Source organism: Charadrius vociferus, unplaced genomic scaffold, assembly GCF_000708025.1.
Source record: "Charadrius vociferus isolate BGI_N301 unplaced genomic scaffold, ASM70802v2 scaffold311, whole genome shotgun sequence".
Taxonomy (NCBI): Eukaryota; Metazoa; Chordata; class Aves; order Charadriiformes; family Charadriidae; genus Charadrius; species Charadrius vociferus.
Window position 1 is genome coordinate 3,061,462 of NW_009646965.1, and position 19,504 is coordinate 3,080,965.

At 36.8% G+C, this 19,504-nt stretch overlaps 1 protein-coding gene across 1 annotated transcript in view; it reads right to left on the reverse strand.

Annotated features, from left to right (window-relative positions):
* Nucleotides 1-19,504, reverse strand: part of NAALADL2 (N-acetylated alpha-linked acidic dipeptidase-like 2) — a 272,257-nt gene that overhangs the window by 71,607 nt on the left and 181,146 nt on the right. Inside the window, exon 9 of the mRNA XM_009895320.1 lies at nt 11,815-11,961. Within this exon, the coding sequence (XP_009893622.1) occupies nt 11,815-11,961 (147 nt within the window). The remainder of the gene's footprint in view (nt 1-11,814; nt 11,962-19,504) is intronic.

The window sequence follows — 19,504 nt, forward strand, 5'->3', positions numbered from 1 at the left end:
CACCCTTATTAGTATTTGTCTGTATTGTCCGTATTTGTACCAGCTTCAGCACTTCACAATATTTGTGCCACCAATTTTGTGCTGCACAAAAGTAAAAGACTCTTAGGAAGGTAGAACAGTGAGCAAGCAGTGAAAGCAAAAATCCTTCTGAAATATGTACGGGTAGGCCAAACTATACACATGCTAATCTAACACTGCTAAAGTCTGCAAAGCACATACACATAAGAAGGATGAAAGCCAAGTGACACCTGTTTATTTTCTTCACATAGATCAAAAAATAATGTCTAACAGAGGAGAATTTAGGGGTATAAAGCTTCTGCTGCATCAGGACTGAGAATATAATCTGTTACCTGTCCATACATATATATGCTGTGTCCATTCTATAAGCTATTAACCTGTTTCAGTCTTTCTGCCTTTTTGTAATACAACAGCATGAAGAGTAGAATTGCAGCAACCTGAGGGACACACTCAAATATGCAGTGTCTGGTCACTAAAATGCAAAGCAAGTAGTTTTTATCTTCTGAATCAACCTGGGAAACAAGTTTACGTGGGAGGTTGAATTCACCTGCAGACCATGCACTGTAAATTATGCTACTGCCCAAAACTATTACCCAGAAATCCAGAGGCTTACAATTGCGTGAGGACTTGTCTGCATCTGTATTCAAAACCATTGCCAAAAATTTGTCATAGCATGAAGGAGAAAGCCCCATCAGAAGAAAAGATAAAGAGAAAACAGTGAGAAGAACAAAAATACCTCTGAAATCTGCACTGCAGGCTCTCACTAGTTTTTTCTTCCATTTCACCCTAAGTCAAGCAATCAGCATATGGTGTCTTGGCAGCAAATATACAATTGTATTCCTTTGTGAAACAGGTGTTTCACGTCAGCTAGGCTAAAAGACCATCTCTTCTCCATTCTCCTTTTTTTTTTTTTTCCTGGCAGGGTGTAAGACATTGAACCAGAGGTTTGACTGGAAGAAAGATCAAGAAACGAGCAATGGAAAAGGGTATCTCATAGACTAAAATATGGCTTATCATCAGCTACTTGGAATACTTTTAGTTTGGGAGGGTGCTGCAGACCAAAGCAGATTTATAAACAGATTTACTGAAAGAGTGGATAACCTAGCGTAGAACATACTGAAGCCAAAGTGTGGTTCTCTAATGCATGGGTTAAACTGAACCAATGGAATAACACCAGGCATTAATCTACGGCATATACGGTTTCTCACTAATAAAGGCCCTTAGAGCTACAAATTTATTGCAGAAGAACGTGCATGCCTCTCCATCTGACTAGTAGGCTGACTTTTCCTTTTCCAGCAAATGCTTTTGATATCTAATTAGATATCCCCCCCCCAAAAAAAAAAAAAATCCACAAAGGATTATAAAGCAATGTAAAAGTTGGTTTCCACTGGTTATTACTTAAATGAAACTAAAGACATAAAACGTGTATGCTTTTAAATTATTTTTAGAAACAAAGCTTTGCAGTTCCCACAGCCTAATGTGTATCAAAAAACTAATTCAAAGTCAGAATGACCCTACTTTGTGAAAACGGGCATGTCAGAAAGAGTTTCAGACAAGAGGCTTTCTTTTGGCATTTTGACCATTTCAGTTTACTGAAGAACTTTTAGAAAAGAAACACCACCAAATCTATTTTCTATTTTAATGTTCTGGTAATGATGTGCACTGACCTTGTGATGTCACCAGATGCTGGACGAAATAAGCAAGTCCTGCCAAATCACACTACACAGAGAACAGAACAGGCAGAACTGCAATCACTGTGGCCCAATTTATTTTATTATCCAACTCCACTGTAGCCAGAAAAACTCAAGCCAACAGTCATCAGACATGAAAAGAATATAAGCACTTTTCTGTCATCTCTTCTAATTTAATGTTTTCTTCCTTGCATTAGTAAGTGAATTGAAATAATCACAGTAAAGCTATAAATTCTCAGACCGCAGCACAAAGAAAGCAACTTTTAAGATATGAGGATACTTGCATAGCTTTATTACTCTCTAGAGTTTTCCCTGGACACTTTAAACTGAAGGTACAATCAGCAGTTTAAGTAGAGAAACAGCCCAAGCCAGAAATCCAGAACCTCACAGAGGATCTCACAAAGCTTCAGAAGGTTAGAAATAGGAGGCTCAGTTCAGATTCATTACATGTAAGAGAGAACACCTGTTCTTGGATGTGAGGTGTGAGGGATGCAAGAATATTTTGTAACATTTTATGACCAACTGTAAGCATTCAAATTATGCGGAAAACATGCAGTGCCAGTAAGATCATCCTAACAATGTTCTCCTATAAGACATGAATCCCAGCGACAATGTCTTTCATAATCACAAATATTATAAAGCACATTGCTTTTACTTCCTGCTTTGATGCTTCTTATTTCCAGTTTTTATTTTTAGTGCTTTAAAAAACTATTTAAGTTCTTATGCTGAGTGAAGAAATCTGATTTTATCCGCTGGACAGATACTGTGTAGGTGGGAGGCTCATAATTTTGCGGTAAGAATCAGAATTGGCTTTTGCTCAGAACAACAATAATGTCTTCAAAGACAATATTTATTTATCAAAAGCCTTATTAAACAGTTCTTTAATGGTCATGATAAGATACAAACATTACAAATTTTATTTGACAGAATGTAACATGGACTCAAATCACAGCTGTTTGATAGTCCAGTGATCCTGATTTTTTTTTCCAAAGTATTAAAAGACAAAGCTGAGTGCCACACTACTAATATCTGCTGACACCACGGCAAGTTTTGACACTTATTCCAGATACTCTGCCAGAAGATTTCTAGTTGGTCTGTTGACTTGAGCCACTCAGAACAACAATGGTAAAATGTTATCTTGAATGCAACACGCCATTTACTTCTCCAGAGAGGACAGACAATTCAGTGCCTTCTCTCCTTAGATAATACATATTTTCAGTAACTAGATGCTTCAGCAGGCTATCAAACAGAAGCAATGACTGGTGTCTAAGCAAGTTTCTCCCCTTTTCCATATCCCATTGACCCTGTTAACTTCCAGGCTGTCCTACTGCCATTGACGTTCAACAGCCCTCAGTCACCTCCAAGAAAATGAAGAGCCTATGAGAGAATCTGCAAGGACAGAGTTTACAGCAAGAACATGTATTCATGCAGTGCGAATGCTAAAGAAGCTGTGCAATTTTTTCACTGTACAGCAGGTTTAGGATAAGAATTTTCCTGTCCTCGACGAACCACGGAATGTTTGGGACATAAAAGCACTAGGAATTGTGAGACCAAACAGATTCTTTTGGAGCAAAGCAATGTATCCAACTGATGAGGACGTCATCAGTTTCACTAACATAATGGAATAACAAAGATGCCCTTCCCTGAAATTAAGTAGCTAAATATTCATATTATTCAATAAAACAAGTCAAGCAATCAATTGAACATCAAATGTATTATGTCTTGTAAAACACTGAGTCATTAACCTTAACAATTTCAGCATGCCCTCTCTACCAAATTCAACTAACTTAGCATCCAAGCGAACAGACGGACTGATGTATTAATGTAGTACTGGTGAGTACCACATTGAGTAACCCCTGAATATACCGAGAAATTAAAAAGCACGAATTTACACTAAAGACGGACAGAAAAGAGAAAACATGTTGGTCAGAAGAAATATAGTATAAGTAAACAAAAGCATAGCTATTATAAAGACAGTATAGCCCATGAGTGAGAAAGGCAAGACACACAAGCAGCTGTGGTTTGGACCTACCTTCACAAGTAGTCCCAAGACAATCTACTAGGGACTGTTCAAACTGTATTTGCTTACACACTGGCAGTTCATCACTTGTCCATGAACAAAAATGAAACCTCTGTCTTCACCTTGACACATCTAACTCCCATTGCTACACCGTGTTGACCATAAAGTTCTACTACAAAGTTCATAAAAACTCCCAGCAGCAAATGCAACAGCAAACTCTCCAGAGACAGATTAGAAAAAGGAAATCCTGGGTTTCCAAGCAACCTGCCATTCTGAGGCTGATACACATTTGCTCCTTTGCAAAGAATTTCTGGTATTCTCAGCATGCTAGTACTTCAATTTTTTCATACATGCATGAAACTCCTCCCGTAACTCCCCATGGGCAGCTACCAGCTGTGTATTTCCTTAAAAAATTTAACATATACCAGTAAGAAAGGGGAGGAGGAGTAAAATAGAGAAGGATGGGAGCCATGCAGATAAATATACTTGGATCTGATAAATTAATTGGTACTGGATGACACCTAATGCAGGAGGACATAAATAATAACAGAAGAAAAACAGCATAAAATTGACCAGAAGAGCCTGGTCTGCTGTAGATAAGCCAAGCAGTCAATCCGAAATCTCAAGACAGTAACTAACTCTTTCCTGTCTGGAAAGGGACTGGAGAACATACCAGAAGTATCTGGATACAGAGTAACAGTGAGATTAATGATCTGATGAAAAATGTTGAGATAACCACATTAGGAATATAGAGATCTGAAACCTCAGAACATAAAAGACTGACTTTAAGCACTGTAACTGTTTGACCAGTGAACTACATAGTGATACAAACATGGCTCTCAATAAAGGATATCATAATGAGACAACTCACGTTTGCTTTAGAGATAGGCACACAGGTACAAGGCTGTTTTTGTGGAGTTAAACTTCTCACTTTACCCAGAATATGCTGACAAAATTACACACAGACTTTGCTGCTTTCCATAAGGCCACCTTGATTTTATATATATGCATCTAAAAATAAAGTGTGTGTTTTTATAAACATGTATAACCTATATAAATAATCCTTGACAAGAACTTTGCTAAGAGAGAAGGTAAGAGACCATTGGTCAGAAATTTACAGAGTTTGTTCACAATACACCCAGGTGCTTCACATTACACGTTACATTCCCAGGCAAGCTGCAGCCCAGACATTGTAGCCAGAAGACAGAGGTTGTGTTTGTCACTGGGGATTATCTGTCCTTCCAGAGTTTGCAAATGGTTCACTGGTTGTTTTCAGCTTTGTTGACATCCAGTCTATTCTGTATCAGAGATACAGAGACAGAGAGCTGTTCTTTCAAAGAAACAGTAGCTTTCAATAAATTCTGGCAGCCAGAGAAATGGTAATAGCTCACCAGTAGGCAGAAATTAACTTTATTTTGTTTTGTTTTGTGAAATCTAAGAAACAGTGTGCGGGAGGTTATAATGGTAATGGAGCTCTTCATGCGGTAACAGAGCCAGTGGCCATCAACTACACTACTGAATTACCTATGCTGCAATGCTTGACAAGGCAGTTGCAAATTTGAAAACAAAAAAAACCCTCCAAATGCTTCCTACAAGTTCCACTTAAAGTAAATTAAACTTCTGACAGAAGCTAATTACTTAAGACACTTTCACTGAACTAAAATTAAACAATGTAAACACCATGTCAAGGTCATAACTGGAACCAACTCAGTACACCAGTGAATCAATAATGGTAGGAAACAGAATCTCCCAGTCATCAGTGGGACAAAGACGTTCACGGGAAGGTCCCAGCGTGGCCAGTCGGGCTGCCTGGATAGAGTCCAGGCATCTCTTTACAGATGGCCAACACCCAAAACTTCCCCATGCCACCCTGATTTCTATGCATCATGTTCAGTTTCTATGAAAATGGTCAGTGCAAAATCTTACCCTGACAAAAAAAACTAAACACAACCAAGAAATGAAACAGCAGCTGAAGGTCTCCGTAACACATGATTAAAACGGGGCTCTCAATCACTGACACCAGAACCCCACAACTTACAGAAATTCCATGCTGTTCCTACACAGACAAAAATTGGTGTAAATACCAGTTTCCCATTCACTTTTAAAAAAAACAAAAGCCAGATGCACTGAGGAGCATTTCACGCCGCCCAAGTCCTCTCTCTGCACTAACATGAGCACACGAAAGAGATAAAAGCAGCATGCAACATGGGAGTTATTTTTCGGTAAACTAGACCCGAGGTTCTCTCCATCAAGGACAGCTTCTCTGTTTCTTTTCTCATAACAAAGAAAACTTGGAAAGCTTTTGATTTCCTTTGAAAGAAGTGCACGATGTGTCAGTCTAAGCATGTAAATACTGAAATCAAGAAACTGCAGAAAGTTTCCCCAAAGAGTGATAAAAAAGGAAGAAAAAAGGGAAGGATGGGGGGAAGGGACGAAGCAGAGGCAGATGATAAAAACAACTGAGAAGCCACATTCATTGAAGAGTTAAGATTTAGTAGCCTCTGTATTACATCAGTGTGGGTGAAAATCACTTTTAAGGGCTCTAATGAAAGTTGAAAGTTACCTTCAAAAAGTTATGCATATTTCAACAGAAATAAAAATCATTATGCATTCTCTCTAAAGAGGATACAATCTCAAACTGTCAAAATTCTAAACTCTTCTACATATATTACATACAAATGCCTTCTATAAAGAAACCTCTTTTCATTTTTCTTCTAAATTAGCTTAGTGGTCCATGGTATTACACTATCTTGGTCTAGCCTGTGAATAATGTGACAGGTAATTTTTATACTTCTTGCCTGTACTTAAGTTTGAGCGAAGATACGGAAAACAACTTTTATGGTCTAGGTGTAAAAGTAAATGTTCTGTAAGCCCTGCATACCCAAACTTGGACAGCTACCATAAAATATTTCATGCTAAATATGTGTCCATCAATAAACAACAAAAAAAGATGGTAGGTTTTGGGGTTTTTTTAATAATGTGCAGTAACTTGTTTTTTCTCAAAACAAAATGATAATGCTAACATTGATGTAACCTACCACGTTATCACAGAAAGGATTTAAAATTCCGTGTTATCAGATAGGAATCATTATGTAATAGAATGCACTGAGAAGAATGAATAATACATAGATAACATAGGAAATCATCTAGCTATAATTTGAACAATTGGATTCCTCATGAAACTGCCGACTACAGTGACATAGAAATAGATAGTAACAGTCTATTTCCATCTTGAAAAAAGCTCAAAGGACTCCTGTACCAGCTTAACTTTGCAAGTGATTGGAATGGCTTCAAAATGTTGAGCAGTTTAATGTTGTTTGATTTACAATGCTGAAGAAACAATCAAATCTCTAACTGAAACCATGGCAAATGCAGATTATATTTTCTCTTGTAGCCAAATGTTAGGCTGTCATAGCAAGGCTATTTTTCTCAGTCTCTGTGATTTACTTATGCTCCAGTATTTCAACAACTATCCTATAAACTGTACTAAGAAAGACATAATCAAAATGCATTAACTTGCAACTATGGGGTTGGTTCTTTTCTCCTGCAAATACAGATCTTTTAAAAGCTACTTTCCTCTGTCTCCTTTCATGAAGGTAAAAAGGCAAGCGTGGCCATCAGATTAAAATGTTGTCTCCGGAAGAGCAAACTACATTTTTAAGGTGCGCCACTGAGAAGAGGGAAAATGACATAAGATGATGCTCATACGAAAAGAAAAACAAAGCAAAGCTTAAAGAAATAAAAGAGAAATAAGAGAAAGGAGAGGGTTAAAAGAGGAGGTTCTGAGTCTCTCTGACAGGTAAAACTATGGCTAGAAAGAGGTAACTCCACAAAATTTTCCATGCTGTTGGTCCACTTGTTATATTTTTATATAATAAATGCACTGTAAAAATGAAAGGTAGGATTTATGCCAAGCAAGTTTCTGGAGAAGGCTGGAAACAGCCTTGACACCCTACTGCAAACGCTGTGTTATATTTTAAGACACACATGTGGTACATTTTAAGACATAAAATTAACATTAATCTGTTTTAAGACAATCAGCATAAAGTTATTTGAAGGACTGAGGCCACTCAGCAGTTACAACACTATGGAAGACTCCCGTGTTCTCTTTCCATATACCTCTGTATGTACTGACACACATAGTCTTGGCATAGTAAAATCTCTCTTCTCCTTTCCATGTTTGATGAGGCCACTGAAGAACAGGATTAGAAAACAGCCCTTAATTTTTGCCTCAGAGTTTCAGTGATCTTGTGGAATCTGCCTCTCCTCCTCCACAACTAACACCCTATTTGAGGACACCAGCCTCATAGAACTGCTACCATAAGCATGCAGGAGCAGCCCTTACCAAAATACATCCCCGCACATTTAGCCCTTCTCAGTATATACTGCCTGAAATCGCTACCTCTATAACCAACAGCTGTGTAAACACCTTACGTTTTACGTTACATCTTTTCCACAACAGGTGATGTGTCTATTGCAGCTAAAAAGTAATGGGACAACCCCCCCCTCCGAGAGTAACCAAGTAACCAAGAGTTGAGCTTCAGTAATGTTGTTTACAAAATAAAAACACCACAGGTGAAGTATTTACATCTAAGATGCTAAGCAGAATCATGATGCACAGTGACAAATCCAAAACCATAGTTTTGTCCATTGTATTTTCTATCATTATGGACCATTTATTAGTTTGAAAATACATTGTCATACAAACACGACTCATATTTTCAAGGGCACAGAAATGGTCCACACATGAAAAAAACCAAACCAGAATTTACTCCCTTGCTCCAATTTGTTATTCCTGATGTACCAACAATCATACGATTGAGTACTTCCACTGATACCTAGCTCCTATTGCAATACAGAGAGTAACAAAGACAAGTGTGTGATGTAAGACCTCTTTTACTTTATGCTGCTCTTTCTTGATGTAAAGCTACGTGAAGATGTTTCTAATACTATCCTCTACTGAGGTGAGGACTAATAGACTTATGATCATGGTCTTTCAGTAGCAGAGAAACTCAGATTTGACATCAACATTACTTCTCTCTCTGGAGGCTCTACGTGGTCACTTGGATGTAAATTAATCAATAACTTGAACAGCATGACTCCTCCTCTGTGTAACAGAATCTGCAGTATGAGGAAAAGCTGATCAGCCTTTCTCCTAATACATTAAACATGACCCTCACGTGGAGGTAAAACCAGTGCACCAGAGGTTAGGAAGAGAGGAAGGCTTTCTTCAGCAATTGCAAGAGAATCCTTGGACATTGGGTTAATATTATGGGGTTTTTCCACTTGAGAAATTCTTCTAAGTTTACTTCTTACTGGCAGACCAAAATGCTGCATGTTTTCTGCTAGTAAATAAATGAGCTGCATTTCGCTCAGTGCATTTTTATACTAGTGGATGAATACTTAGATTGTACTTTACTAGTTCACAGATCTGACCACAGGCATTTGCGATGCAGATTTAATGTCCCTGGGACTGTGGTTCACTGTATTAGATAATTTCAAACATGATAGTTTTACTTACTCTTCTGGTATGAATGTTTCCTCTTACAGTTTTTATTTCCTCTTATTTACTCCTTAGGTCCCTGCCTATGAAAAGCTTTTACAACCTTCTCTGAGGACTGTCATTACACGGGCTGTGTAAGAAATGCATTTCTAAAGCTGACCTACAACTGCTGCTCTGTAGGCAGGCTACAAGGCACAGGTCTTGGGCTCTTCTACTCTAAAACAGGTTGTCTTGGGCTTTTTTTACTCTAAAACAGGGGGTTTTGAGCATGGAATAGCATCGGTTTTATGTGACACTGAATACTGTCTGACAGGTGGATAAAATAAACAACTAATGTATATTCCCAAAGAAGAGAATTTCCTGAGTAGGTCACAGCAGTGAAAGAGATAGCAGAAGAAACCAACTCTGTAAAATTATAGTCTACAAAAGCTCGTGAAAACATCCCGTTTCTGAAATCTCTTTTCCCAAATCCAAGCCTTGTTTTGCAAAGAAGCTGACAAAGCTGAGGCATAGTTTAAAAAGTTGACTGGCTTGGAAACAAACAAGCAAAAATCCCTACCTGCAATCCCACGGATTACTTTCAGTCACTAACCTCCACAAGAGAAATTCCTACAATGTTTATTAAGAGACCTGCAAACCCAGAATAGTTAGATAATATGTAATCTATAATATTATCAGCAATATTAACATTTTTAACATAACGTCCATTTTTTTTTTGCTTTTCATTTGTTCTAATTTCTGTCTGCCTGTACTATCTGTGTTTGATACAATAAACAGAATCCCTAATAAACAACTGCAATAAACAGTAAAGAATAAACAGGTTGCTCATCTCATAGAATATGGCAAACTAGGAGAGACAATAAGCCTATGTTTTGAAGCATTGTTAATAACCAGTATAGTAATAACAAAAATATAGCAAATAATCCAAATTTAATCATTCTGTGTAAATTCACTTTTAAGAAAAAATTAATCCTCTTTTCAACAGAAATTTACACATTTTGCTAAGCAGATTTATTTCTCACATGAAATAGATCTCATGGGGTCAAGATCTCCTAAAGTCTGAGACATGCAGTACATCAACTTCAAGACAGCAGATTACACTTAGCACAAGTTCATTTCCAGGAAATGATTTTGCAAGAAGGACAAAAGCTGAGTTTGCAACAGAGAATCAAATTTGCTGTGTCATTTAAGCAAATAGGAAATTTTTTTATTATTTTAATTACATTGCTGAGTCATTTTGAGAGACAAAATTGCCCATCTGCAAAGCTAACTGAACACGAGGAATAACTTCGGTAGGACTGAAACAGACAATAGCCAAGGGAACCTTCAGTGTTCATATTGTAAATGTTGCTGGGAAATACTTATTATTTTGATATACTGAAATCTGCAGATTCTTTTTCATGCTCTGTAGATCCTGCGTACACAGATCTGGAATGAAAACTATGTGGAATAGCTGCTAAGTGACAACAGAAATTTGAACATTGCACTCATAGATCTGCCTTCACATTTTCCTTACAGCCTTTGCCTTGTGTTTAATCTGAAATAGAATACTTTGCCTAATAGGTGCAGTGATGTTTAGAAACAGAAGTCTCCTTGTTTATATAATTTCTTCACTTAATCTATTTTAATTTACACAACAATATCACAACAATGCCCCAATATTTGGCATATTTCTCTTTTGTTTTACATTTGTGAAATAGAAGCATATTAGCCTGCAGAGCCAGGAAGCATTCCACTTCAACTCAGCTTCAGCTTTGTTGTTGAACTTGGAAAGATGTGTGCATATGTAGATAAGCACAGCGCAAGAAGAGAAATGAGGAGAATATGAAGTCAATGCATTGTTACATTTACAACACACACCTTTCCTCACGACCACTGTATTTTGAAGTAACTGAAGCCAGGCTTCCTGACCCTCAGCTGACCAACTGAGGGTAAGTTTGAGCTGTCCAGGTGCAAATATAACCTACAATAATGAAGGCTGAGGAAGGACAAACTTTCCTAACAGTTTATCTGTGTCCAATTCCAACCGGGTCCCCAAACAGCGTAACATACCTCTTCCTTCCACTTACCTTGCAGAGGACAATGCACTGAAAAAGAACGCGGTGTTTTGAAGACTCCAATCAAGCATATAGATGTTTACAACCAACATACATACTAGAGAAATATTTTGCCCACAATATGAAAAGGGATATAAAATTCATTTTGAAGGCTCTCTCATCCTACTGCGCAGGAAAAAAATACGCATCAAAGCTCGTTTCCTCAATGTTGAAAGCAGTCTGAAAAGTCGGGCTAGATAATATGTAACCTATAATATTATTGGCAATATTAACATTTTTAACATAATGTCAATCTTTTTTTTTTTTTTGCTTTTCATTTGTTCTAATCACGTACCCGCTTGTTCAAATGCCACACCCCTATAAAATCAGTCACTTTGAAGCTCTGTGGCAATCCTCTGAAGATCTAAAACACTTACAGGGGATAACCTTCCACAACAACGCGCTTGTCATGTAAGGACATAACCTGAGAAAATCTAATTCTATCTTTCTGCTATTTTCAGTTTCTCTGTTTTTATTCATAACTACCTCTGATGTTCTGATGTCCTCATAAGAAAACTGGGTGGCAGGTACTCCAAGATGGTTGATGAAATAATCTGAATCTCCCTGTATCTGCACAGAACTCACATTAGATCCTGGACATTTTGCCTTTTCCACACAGTTGAAGCTCTGGCTCTGAAAAACAAACACAAACCAAAATTCTACTTACTTACTTGCAACCAGACTCTTAACAACTCATATCAATGTTTCATTTACACGGTCATATCTAATTGAAACAGTACGAGGGGCAAGACAAGCCTTTGGTAGGCATGTGAAATGTCCCACACTGGGCAGGAGATTAGAGGTCATCATGGTACCTTTTGGAAGCACGTTCTGAGATCTTCAATGGCTACTAAGGAATCAATTCTTTATTCAGTTAATAGCATGCTCACTAACAGCAAAAAGCTGAATCAGATAATCATATTCAAGATATCTATGAAACACTGTAAAGAATTTCCTGCAATTGCAGAGTAGGGGTTAAGAGAAAAACAATTAAAAGGCTGAAAGTATATAAACACTCATTTTCTGGGTAAACTGCTTAAAACAATTCTAGTCAGTCACATGTTTGTATTTCTTTCACATAAGTATTTAATGGTGAAATCTTAGCAACAGAATTGCAATAAATAGAAGACGAAAACTGGAAAACAAGCCCAAGACTGAGTGCCACACACTAGTGTAGCTTTCAAACACATCAGGTAATTAAACACTTAATAACCAGCAGGCACAAAGGCTTTCAACATCTATTATAGCAAATAAGCTACTTAGGTTTCTTTTAAGAATGTTAAGAAGCTGAAGTACAAGAGATTATTTACATTTAGCTAACAGTTTGTATAGTATAACATAACTTCCTCAGACCTCCCTACTAAATTACTAGCTTGCTACAAGAACAGTGTAAGATTAGTTCTCCTTTAATACTAAAATACACCAGATTCTGTGCATTGAAGTTCCTGGGGTTAGCAGGAAAATATTTTAAGAGTCAGAAAGACACAAATCATGGTATTTTCCATATTTAAATTAGCATAATTATTGCTTCACAGTTTCACTTCAGTGCTATGAAGAATGCAATTGCATATTACCCAGTATAAATAAGGGCTGCAAGTTCTCACAGAAAACTACTTCAAAATACCTTCAAGTAATAGCTTCCATTTCATAAGTATTTTTGAAAGGTGGCTATATCATTCTCGTTTGCTAAATGTTTCTGCTCCTGCCATTGTTACATACCTTCACAGTTGTGCAATGTCTGTCCAAAAAGATTGAGAGTTATAGTCAGAACAGAAACAAAAGATCCCTTCTGTACGTGCAGTCAACCTCTAGTAACTACTATCCCCTTTATAAAGATATCCATGGAGCAACATGATTTACAGCAGCCAAAATCCTAGCTCTCCACAGTATGGCAAGAAAAAAAGCATAATAAAAATTAAACATTAACGTAGCATTAATCTTAGGTATCATTTGTAAGTCATAGTTGTTAGAACATTGCAGGCAAAAGTTTAAATCAGAACTTTTGGGGGATTTTTTAGATTTGGATTAAGAGATTATTTTTTTAAATTTTTTAAACTTGAAGGCAACCCTTTAATTACAACTTTTGTTCCCGTGTTTCACTCCCCCTTTACAACATTCTTGAGAAAGTTTCAATCACATTGAGAAGACAACATCACAGTGTGGCTGTTCAAAGACATACAAATCCACCTGCTATCCAGTCTCAAGAAAGTCAGTAAATTTGTTTTTTAAAAATCTAAAGCTACAACAGAAACAGCAGAAGCCCAAACCGTATACTCATTTCAAAAGTTGGTTTTAAATAACCACACTTTATCTTCTACAATCTTTCCCAGTCAAAAACACTGCATAGCACACGTCCGCACATAAACGTATGTTTATAATTTTAGGCATATATATGCACAGAAGATCCATTGTTAAGTGGTTGCTCCTTTCAGGAATTATAAGATCACAGAATCATAGAATTGTCTAGGTTGGAAGGGACCTTTAAGCTCATCGAGTCCAACCATCAACCTAACACTGCCAAAGCCACCACTAAACGACATCTCTAGGCACCACATCTACTTGTCTTTTAAATACCTCCAGGGATGGCGATCCCAACACTTCCCTGGGCAGCCTGTTCTTTCCCTGGTATTTGTTCACCCTTTCGGTGAAGAATTTTTTCCTAATATGTTGAATCCTAAGATGTTTAAGTACCACACAGTGAACTATACTGCAGTGTAGATTAGACTATCTCCTAACTTCCTCATACTGCCCAATGCATCTGGTCAGGTTTCATAAATGATGAGTAGTCTGTTCTTCTTTTAATGTTTAAAAGCTTACTGAATGATTGAAATACAACTTTTGGCTTCAAATAGGAAAATCTGTGAATTGAGAAAAAACACCCCAGCGTTACCTACGAAAGGAAATCACTAAGTTAAATGACAAAATTAATACCAATAAAACTGTTGGGCAAAACAATTCAGTATCAGAAAAGACAAACAGCTGAAGAGTCAATGATCCATAAGCAAGCCACATACTACATGGAAGGATCTTGTCTTTCTAAGAAGACGTGCTCCTAGCCCTCATTAAACACAATGGCAGCAAAGCTCTTCAAGGCGAATGCTACTTGCATCTACTCCAGTTAAGAAATTATGTAACTATTGTGACTATCCAGAATTAATTTTCAAGAAATAATCAACAGAAGGGATATCTTGAAACACGGTAAGAACAATCAAAATCTTAATATATACCTCACAGATGTAAGGAAATGAAGCAGGGAAATAAATGTACATTTTTTACCTTGTGAATCTAGATCTTTATACCTTTCACTCTCCTTAGTGAACATTAACCTTTCATCAACTCCCATGTATTCATACCTAGAATTTGTTAGGGGATTTTCAGAGGGTAATAGAAAAGGAAAACAAGGTTTCATGCAATGAATAACATTTCACACAGCGAAAACCACTAGAAAATTCCAATCTAATATGTGAAAGTTAACTGGTGTAACTGTACAAATGAAGTTTGAAGGGACTTTCCATTAGTGTCATCTCACCTATACCCCCAAATTATCAACTAAGTATCAAGAACATAGAAAGCTGGATCATTATTGTCATCTACTAAGCAGATTAGGTTTCACAAAAAAAAAAAAAAAAGCAATCAAGGTTATAGATACTGCAGGGACACAGCTAATTAACAGAGTATTTTGATATTTTTCCCATTTCTGTATTGTTTCTAAGAGGTGGAAATGACGGTAGAGTCTGTTAATTCTGAATACACACCAACGCCCATTTCTGGTAGCATACCAGGAACTGAAAAAAGAGATGCCTGTCTTTTTCAGAAATCCAAGCTTGACTTTTAGCCAGCACTGTCCCCCAGAAAACACTTTACTGCATTCCATTTGAATGATTCAAAAACAATCTGTTACTTTTTTCCTCACTATAGCAACAATTAAATATTTTTTATGTATGAAATTTTACATATGAAATGTTTAAATATTCGGTTAGGAGTATAATGAGATACGGTACTTTTCGTTTTTTACATCACCATCCCTCATGGTATACAATTTATATTTTTATGACAGCAATGTTCAATTCATTAGCGCTAGCATCTTAAGTGTTTAACTGCTTTGTTCAACTTCCACTGTTCTGCCACAAGTCCCTGATAATGATTAATTCAACAATAAATATTTAACACTGCACTAATATGGGAGAATGCTTTGTGTGCAAGTTAATGTTCTCTTCCAATTTATTTTTATTGTTATGCAGACTCTACAACATCAGCATTCTTCAAGTCTTTGGCAATGACTGCAAAGTTCATGTAGTGTGTTTTGCATTCATTAAACAAATTAAATGTTTCTCAAAATTACTGGACTTTAAGATAAAGAATAGTAATGTACTACAATTAATAAAACTTTCCCATGAAGTGTGGTAAACTAACAGGCAAGCTATTAACTTAGCCAATGCAAGAAGAACAGCCCACCATACAACACGCCATATATTTCACATACAATAACAAATCAAAGCAGTAAGAAGTCGAAAGAATCAGCAAAGCAAGCCTCTTCCTCTCTTACAGTTATAAGAAAAGAAATTGAGGAGTGATTTCCTGGAGCAAGATGCAAAAATGAGATAGTCTTACCATGCAGGAGAATGATGGGAGGCAAGGGAATAATGGGAGACGAGATGGGAGTAATTAGGCGGCGGGGCATTTTAGGCTGTTTGCTTGCCTAAATACAGTTGTCTAATGACATTTGAGATGTTGAAAGGCATTCACACAGACTTAAACAAGACACAGGGGAAAGCTGTATCCTACTAGATCAGCATCTGTAGGAAGAAAGTACATCAAACCTCAAATGGGATCGAACTTTTTTCTTTACATGACTGAATGGAGTTCCTTTATCTATACAGATTTGCTTGTCAATGTCCAGGCAGCTTAGCTTTGTATTTATTATAATTATTGTTTTGCAGGTAAAAGTAACACCAATTAAGTCTAATACCAACTGCATTTATAGCATTAAACCCAGCAGCTAGACACATAACTGAAGCCGTACCTACAAATACCTGTTTATGGGACTATTAACCACCCATATCGGCTATGGTAGTAGTTGCTGCTTTAATTTCTTTCCCTCCTCATCCTTACCTAGAAGATGCATCCTACATCTTTGTTTGATCTGTCTGCACTGAAGACGCTACTGTTTCTGACACAGAAATTAACTTCAAAGTGCACCTAGTCAATCAACTGGAAATACTGCTCTTGTATCATGTGAAACAAAACGTACCTACCAAAACATACAAGCACCATCTCAACTTTCTTTCAATATGCAGCAGTCAGAAAACCAGGAAAAGATCGTCTCCCAAAATTGTAAATGCAATTTATGACAAGCAGGACAGCTTCCATGCTTGGCCGCAGAATGCCTGATCCTTACTGCACGACAAGTAGGCATCAATGCACAACACAGATGAAAGACTGCCTTTGGAAAAATTCCTGCTGCTAGGCAATGAAGGTCACTCCTAAGTAAAAGAATACTAAGGGATGTGGGCCACAGAATTGACAGGGGTGGGGGAGAAGATTACACCAATGCCAATGGCCAGAAACACAGGTTTTAAAAGCATTTTAAACTTCTTCAAACACTTTGGCATTCTGCTTTCCCTTTCCTTTCCCCCCCCCACCAACGGGTCTGCTATTTTTGCATGTTTAAAGCTAAGATGGTGTCATTCACAAAACCCCTCTTTATACTTAACGATTTGATTAATTTTAATTTTGACAATCCAGAGAATCTTACTTTCCTATAAGCAAAAACGATTTGTGAGTTCCCAGTTTGGAAAAAAAGTTTAATTGATATGCTTTACTTCACCAGCTGCAGTCAGGTCCTACTTAATGATTCTTTAAATGTTAGCTTTTATGTAGAGAAAACAAAAACCCTCTCGAACTTTAAAAATGCACCTAGAATAAATTATCAGCAACACGCTCTGTAAGAACTAACTCCCTGTTGTAGAGCAGGCAAACTACATTTCTTCAGCTGGTTAGTCTTACAGTAAAACACACATTATAGGATAAAACTTGGATGACTCAGCTGCTCAGGCTGGTCTCCACTGTGTCAATCAAGCCGTCCCTTTAGACTGGAAGGAAAGCAATCCATGTGGTTAGACGGTAATCAAGGAGTGGTTCATGTCAGTGCAAGGACACGCATGCTATTCGTAATTGAATAATTTTATTTCTCTGGAGCTCATTTAGGTTTTCAGCATCATGTTACAGGTTTATATTACAAATTTGAGAAAATAAAGAGCACCATATGGCCCATTAAATACATTTAATTTGGATTAATGTTATAAAACAGACCCGACACATCTAAAGTATAAATTGGTACTTCACTGCAGACCTTATTCCCCTACTAATTAGAGCTAAGCATTCATAGGTGCCTTTTGCTGCAATTTTAAGATCCTGGTATAAATAAAAGCCTATATTAACAAAAATATAATTTATTGGATATTTCTACAGCTCACCTTCCACCTGGAGACATGTACCTGTCAGTTAGTTCTGGTCCCCTTCCTTCCGTTATGTGACTCCAGGTGAAGCTAAAACCTTAGCAGCTTTTGAAAATTGATTAAAATGTCTAAGTAGTTTTCAACAGGACAAAAAAAGAATGACCAATTATTCTTACAATGTGTCAGTGATTCCAGCTTCAGAACTACAGCAAGGACGCTTATTCCTCGTGAGTAATCAATCTCTATTTCTTGAGCTGAACGGCCACCTGTGTTAGTAACTGGTGCAAGGCAAATGCATTTAAGAAGCAGAAGCATGATAAGACCGTCTAGATGAAGTAAAATTATCTAAACAAAGAGCTACAGAATTTATTAAATTAACCACAGACCATGTAAAAATGCAGAAATCAACAGATCAGCATCTTTATTACTGCAAATGTGTTATGCTAAATCATCATCAACAGGTAGGAAAGGCCAGAGAAGCTGCATAGCAAAGGATTCACAAGTATATACTTCTTATCCATAAAAACCTGCTACACTCTGACAAGCAAATCAGTAGGAGAAGGTTCGACAGCTCTTAAAAAAATATTAGTTGTTTGCTTGCCCTGACTACTGTAATCTACTCAAAAAAAAAAAAAAATCACCCATCTGTTTATCTGGTTTGGCTATAAACATCCTGCTTTGCTCTCTGTCTTTGCTGATTGATTATGTATATTGTTATTAATGCAAATAAGCAGTTTATAAAACTATTAGGGAGATTTAATACAGCATCTTCCCCTATAGACCTCAAAGTAATTTTGAAATCAACTAAAGGCAAGTGAGGTACCTAATATTTCACTCTTACTCAGTATCACAGCGCAAAACAACTAAATAGAAATTAAATGCACGTCATTTCCCAAATCCTGAGCCTTATCAAACTGTCAGGATTCAAATATGAACATAAAAATAATTCTAAATTATACCCACTCATTCGTTCTCTGCATAAGAAAGAAAAGAAAACCTAAATGTGCTGATAAGAATTAATATGCTAGATACAGAGAATAGTTGTTTAAATAGCCTGAACGTTACGCACTACTACTGTGATGCGTTTGCCTATTTAAACAATGCAATCATCCGATTACCTCCACTATTTTAGGAACATAATGAAACTATTAAAAAAGGGATGGGCAGACTACAATGTTCTATTACAGACGGTAATATTATAAAAAGCTATAATTTCAATGCTTGTGCATGTCTTTTACATCTATTTTGGCCATGATGGTAATTTCAAAAAGCACGTACAACCCAGTTACACAATGATCTTTGACTTCTTGATGCTGTATGAGACATTAAAACACAACTGAGCAGCTTCATCTGATGATACTTATTCTACTTGTAGCACATTTTAGTCAACATTTATAACAAAGTAAAGTACAAACACTGAAAAAATGATCACTCTGTAGACCAAGCCTGTAAGTGTTCAGAGTAAGATAAATACGATTAAAACCACACCAAGAAATCCTCTGAGGTACAGTGACTAAAACCTGTGGCTTTAAAATAATTTCATATTTAGAATAAAATAATTAATTAAAGAGGAATAAAATGTTGGCTTCTTAGTTTCTCAGCAGTTATTTCCTTCCAGGTTATGCCTATTTTCATTTCAACATATATGAAGCTTTACTGAAAATATCCAAGATCTGAACATTATTAATTGACCTTTAAGGGCAACATGAAGACTCCTA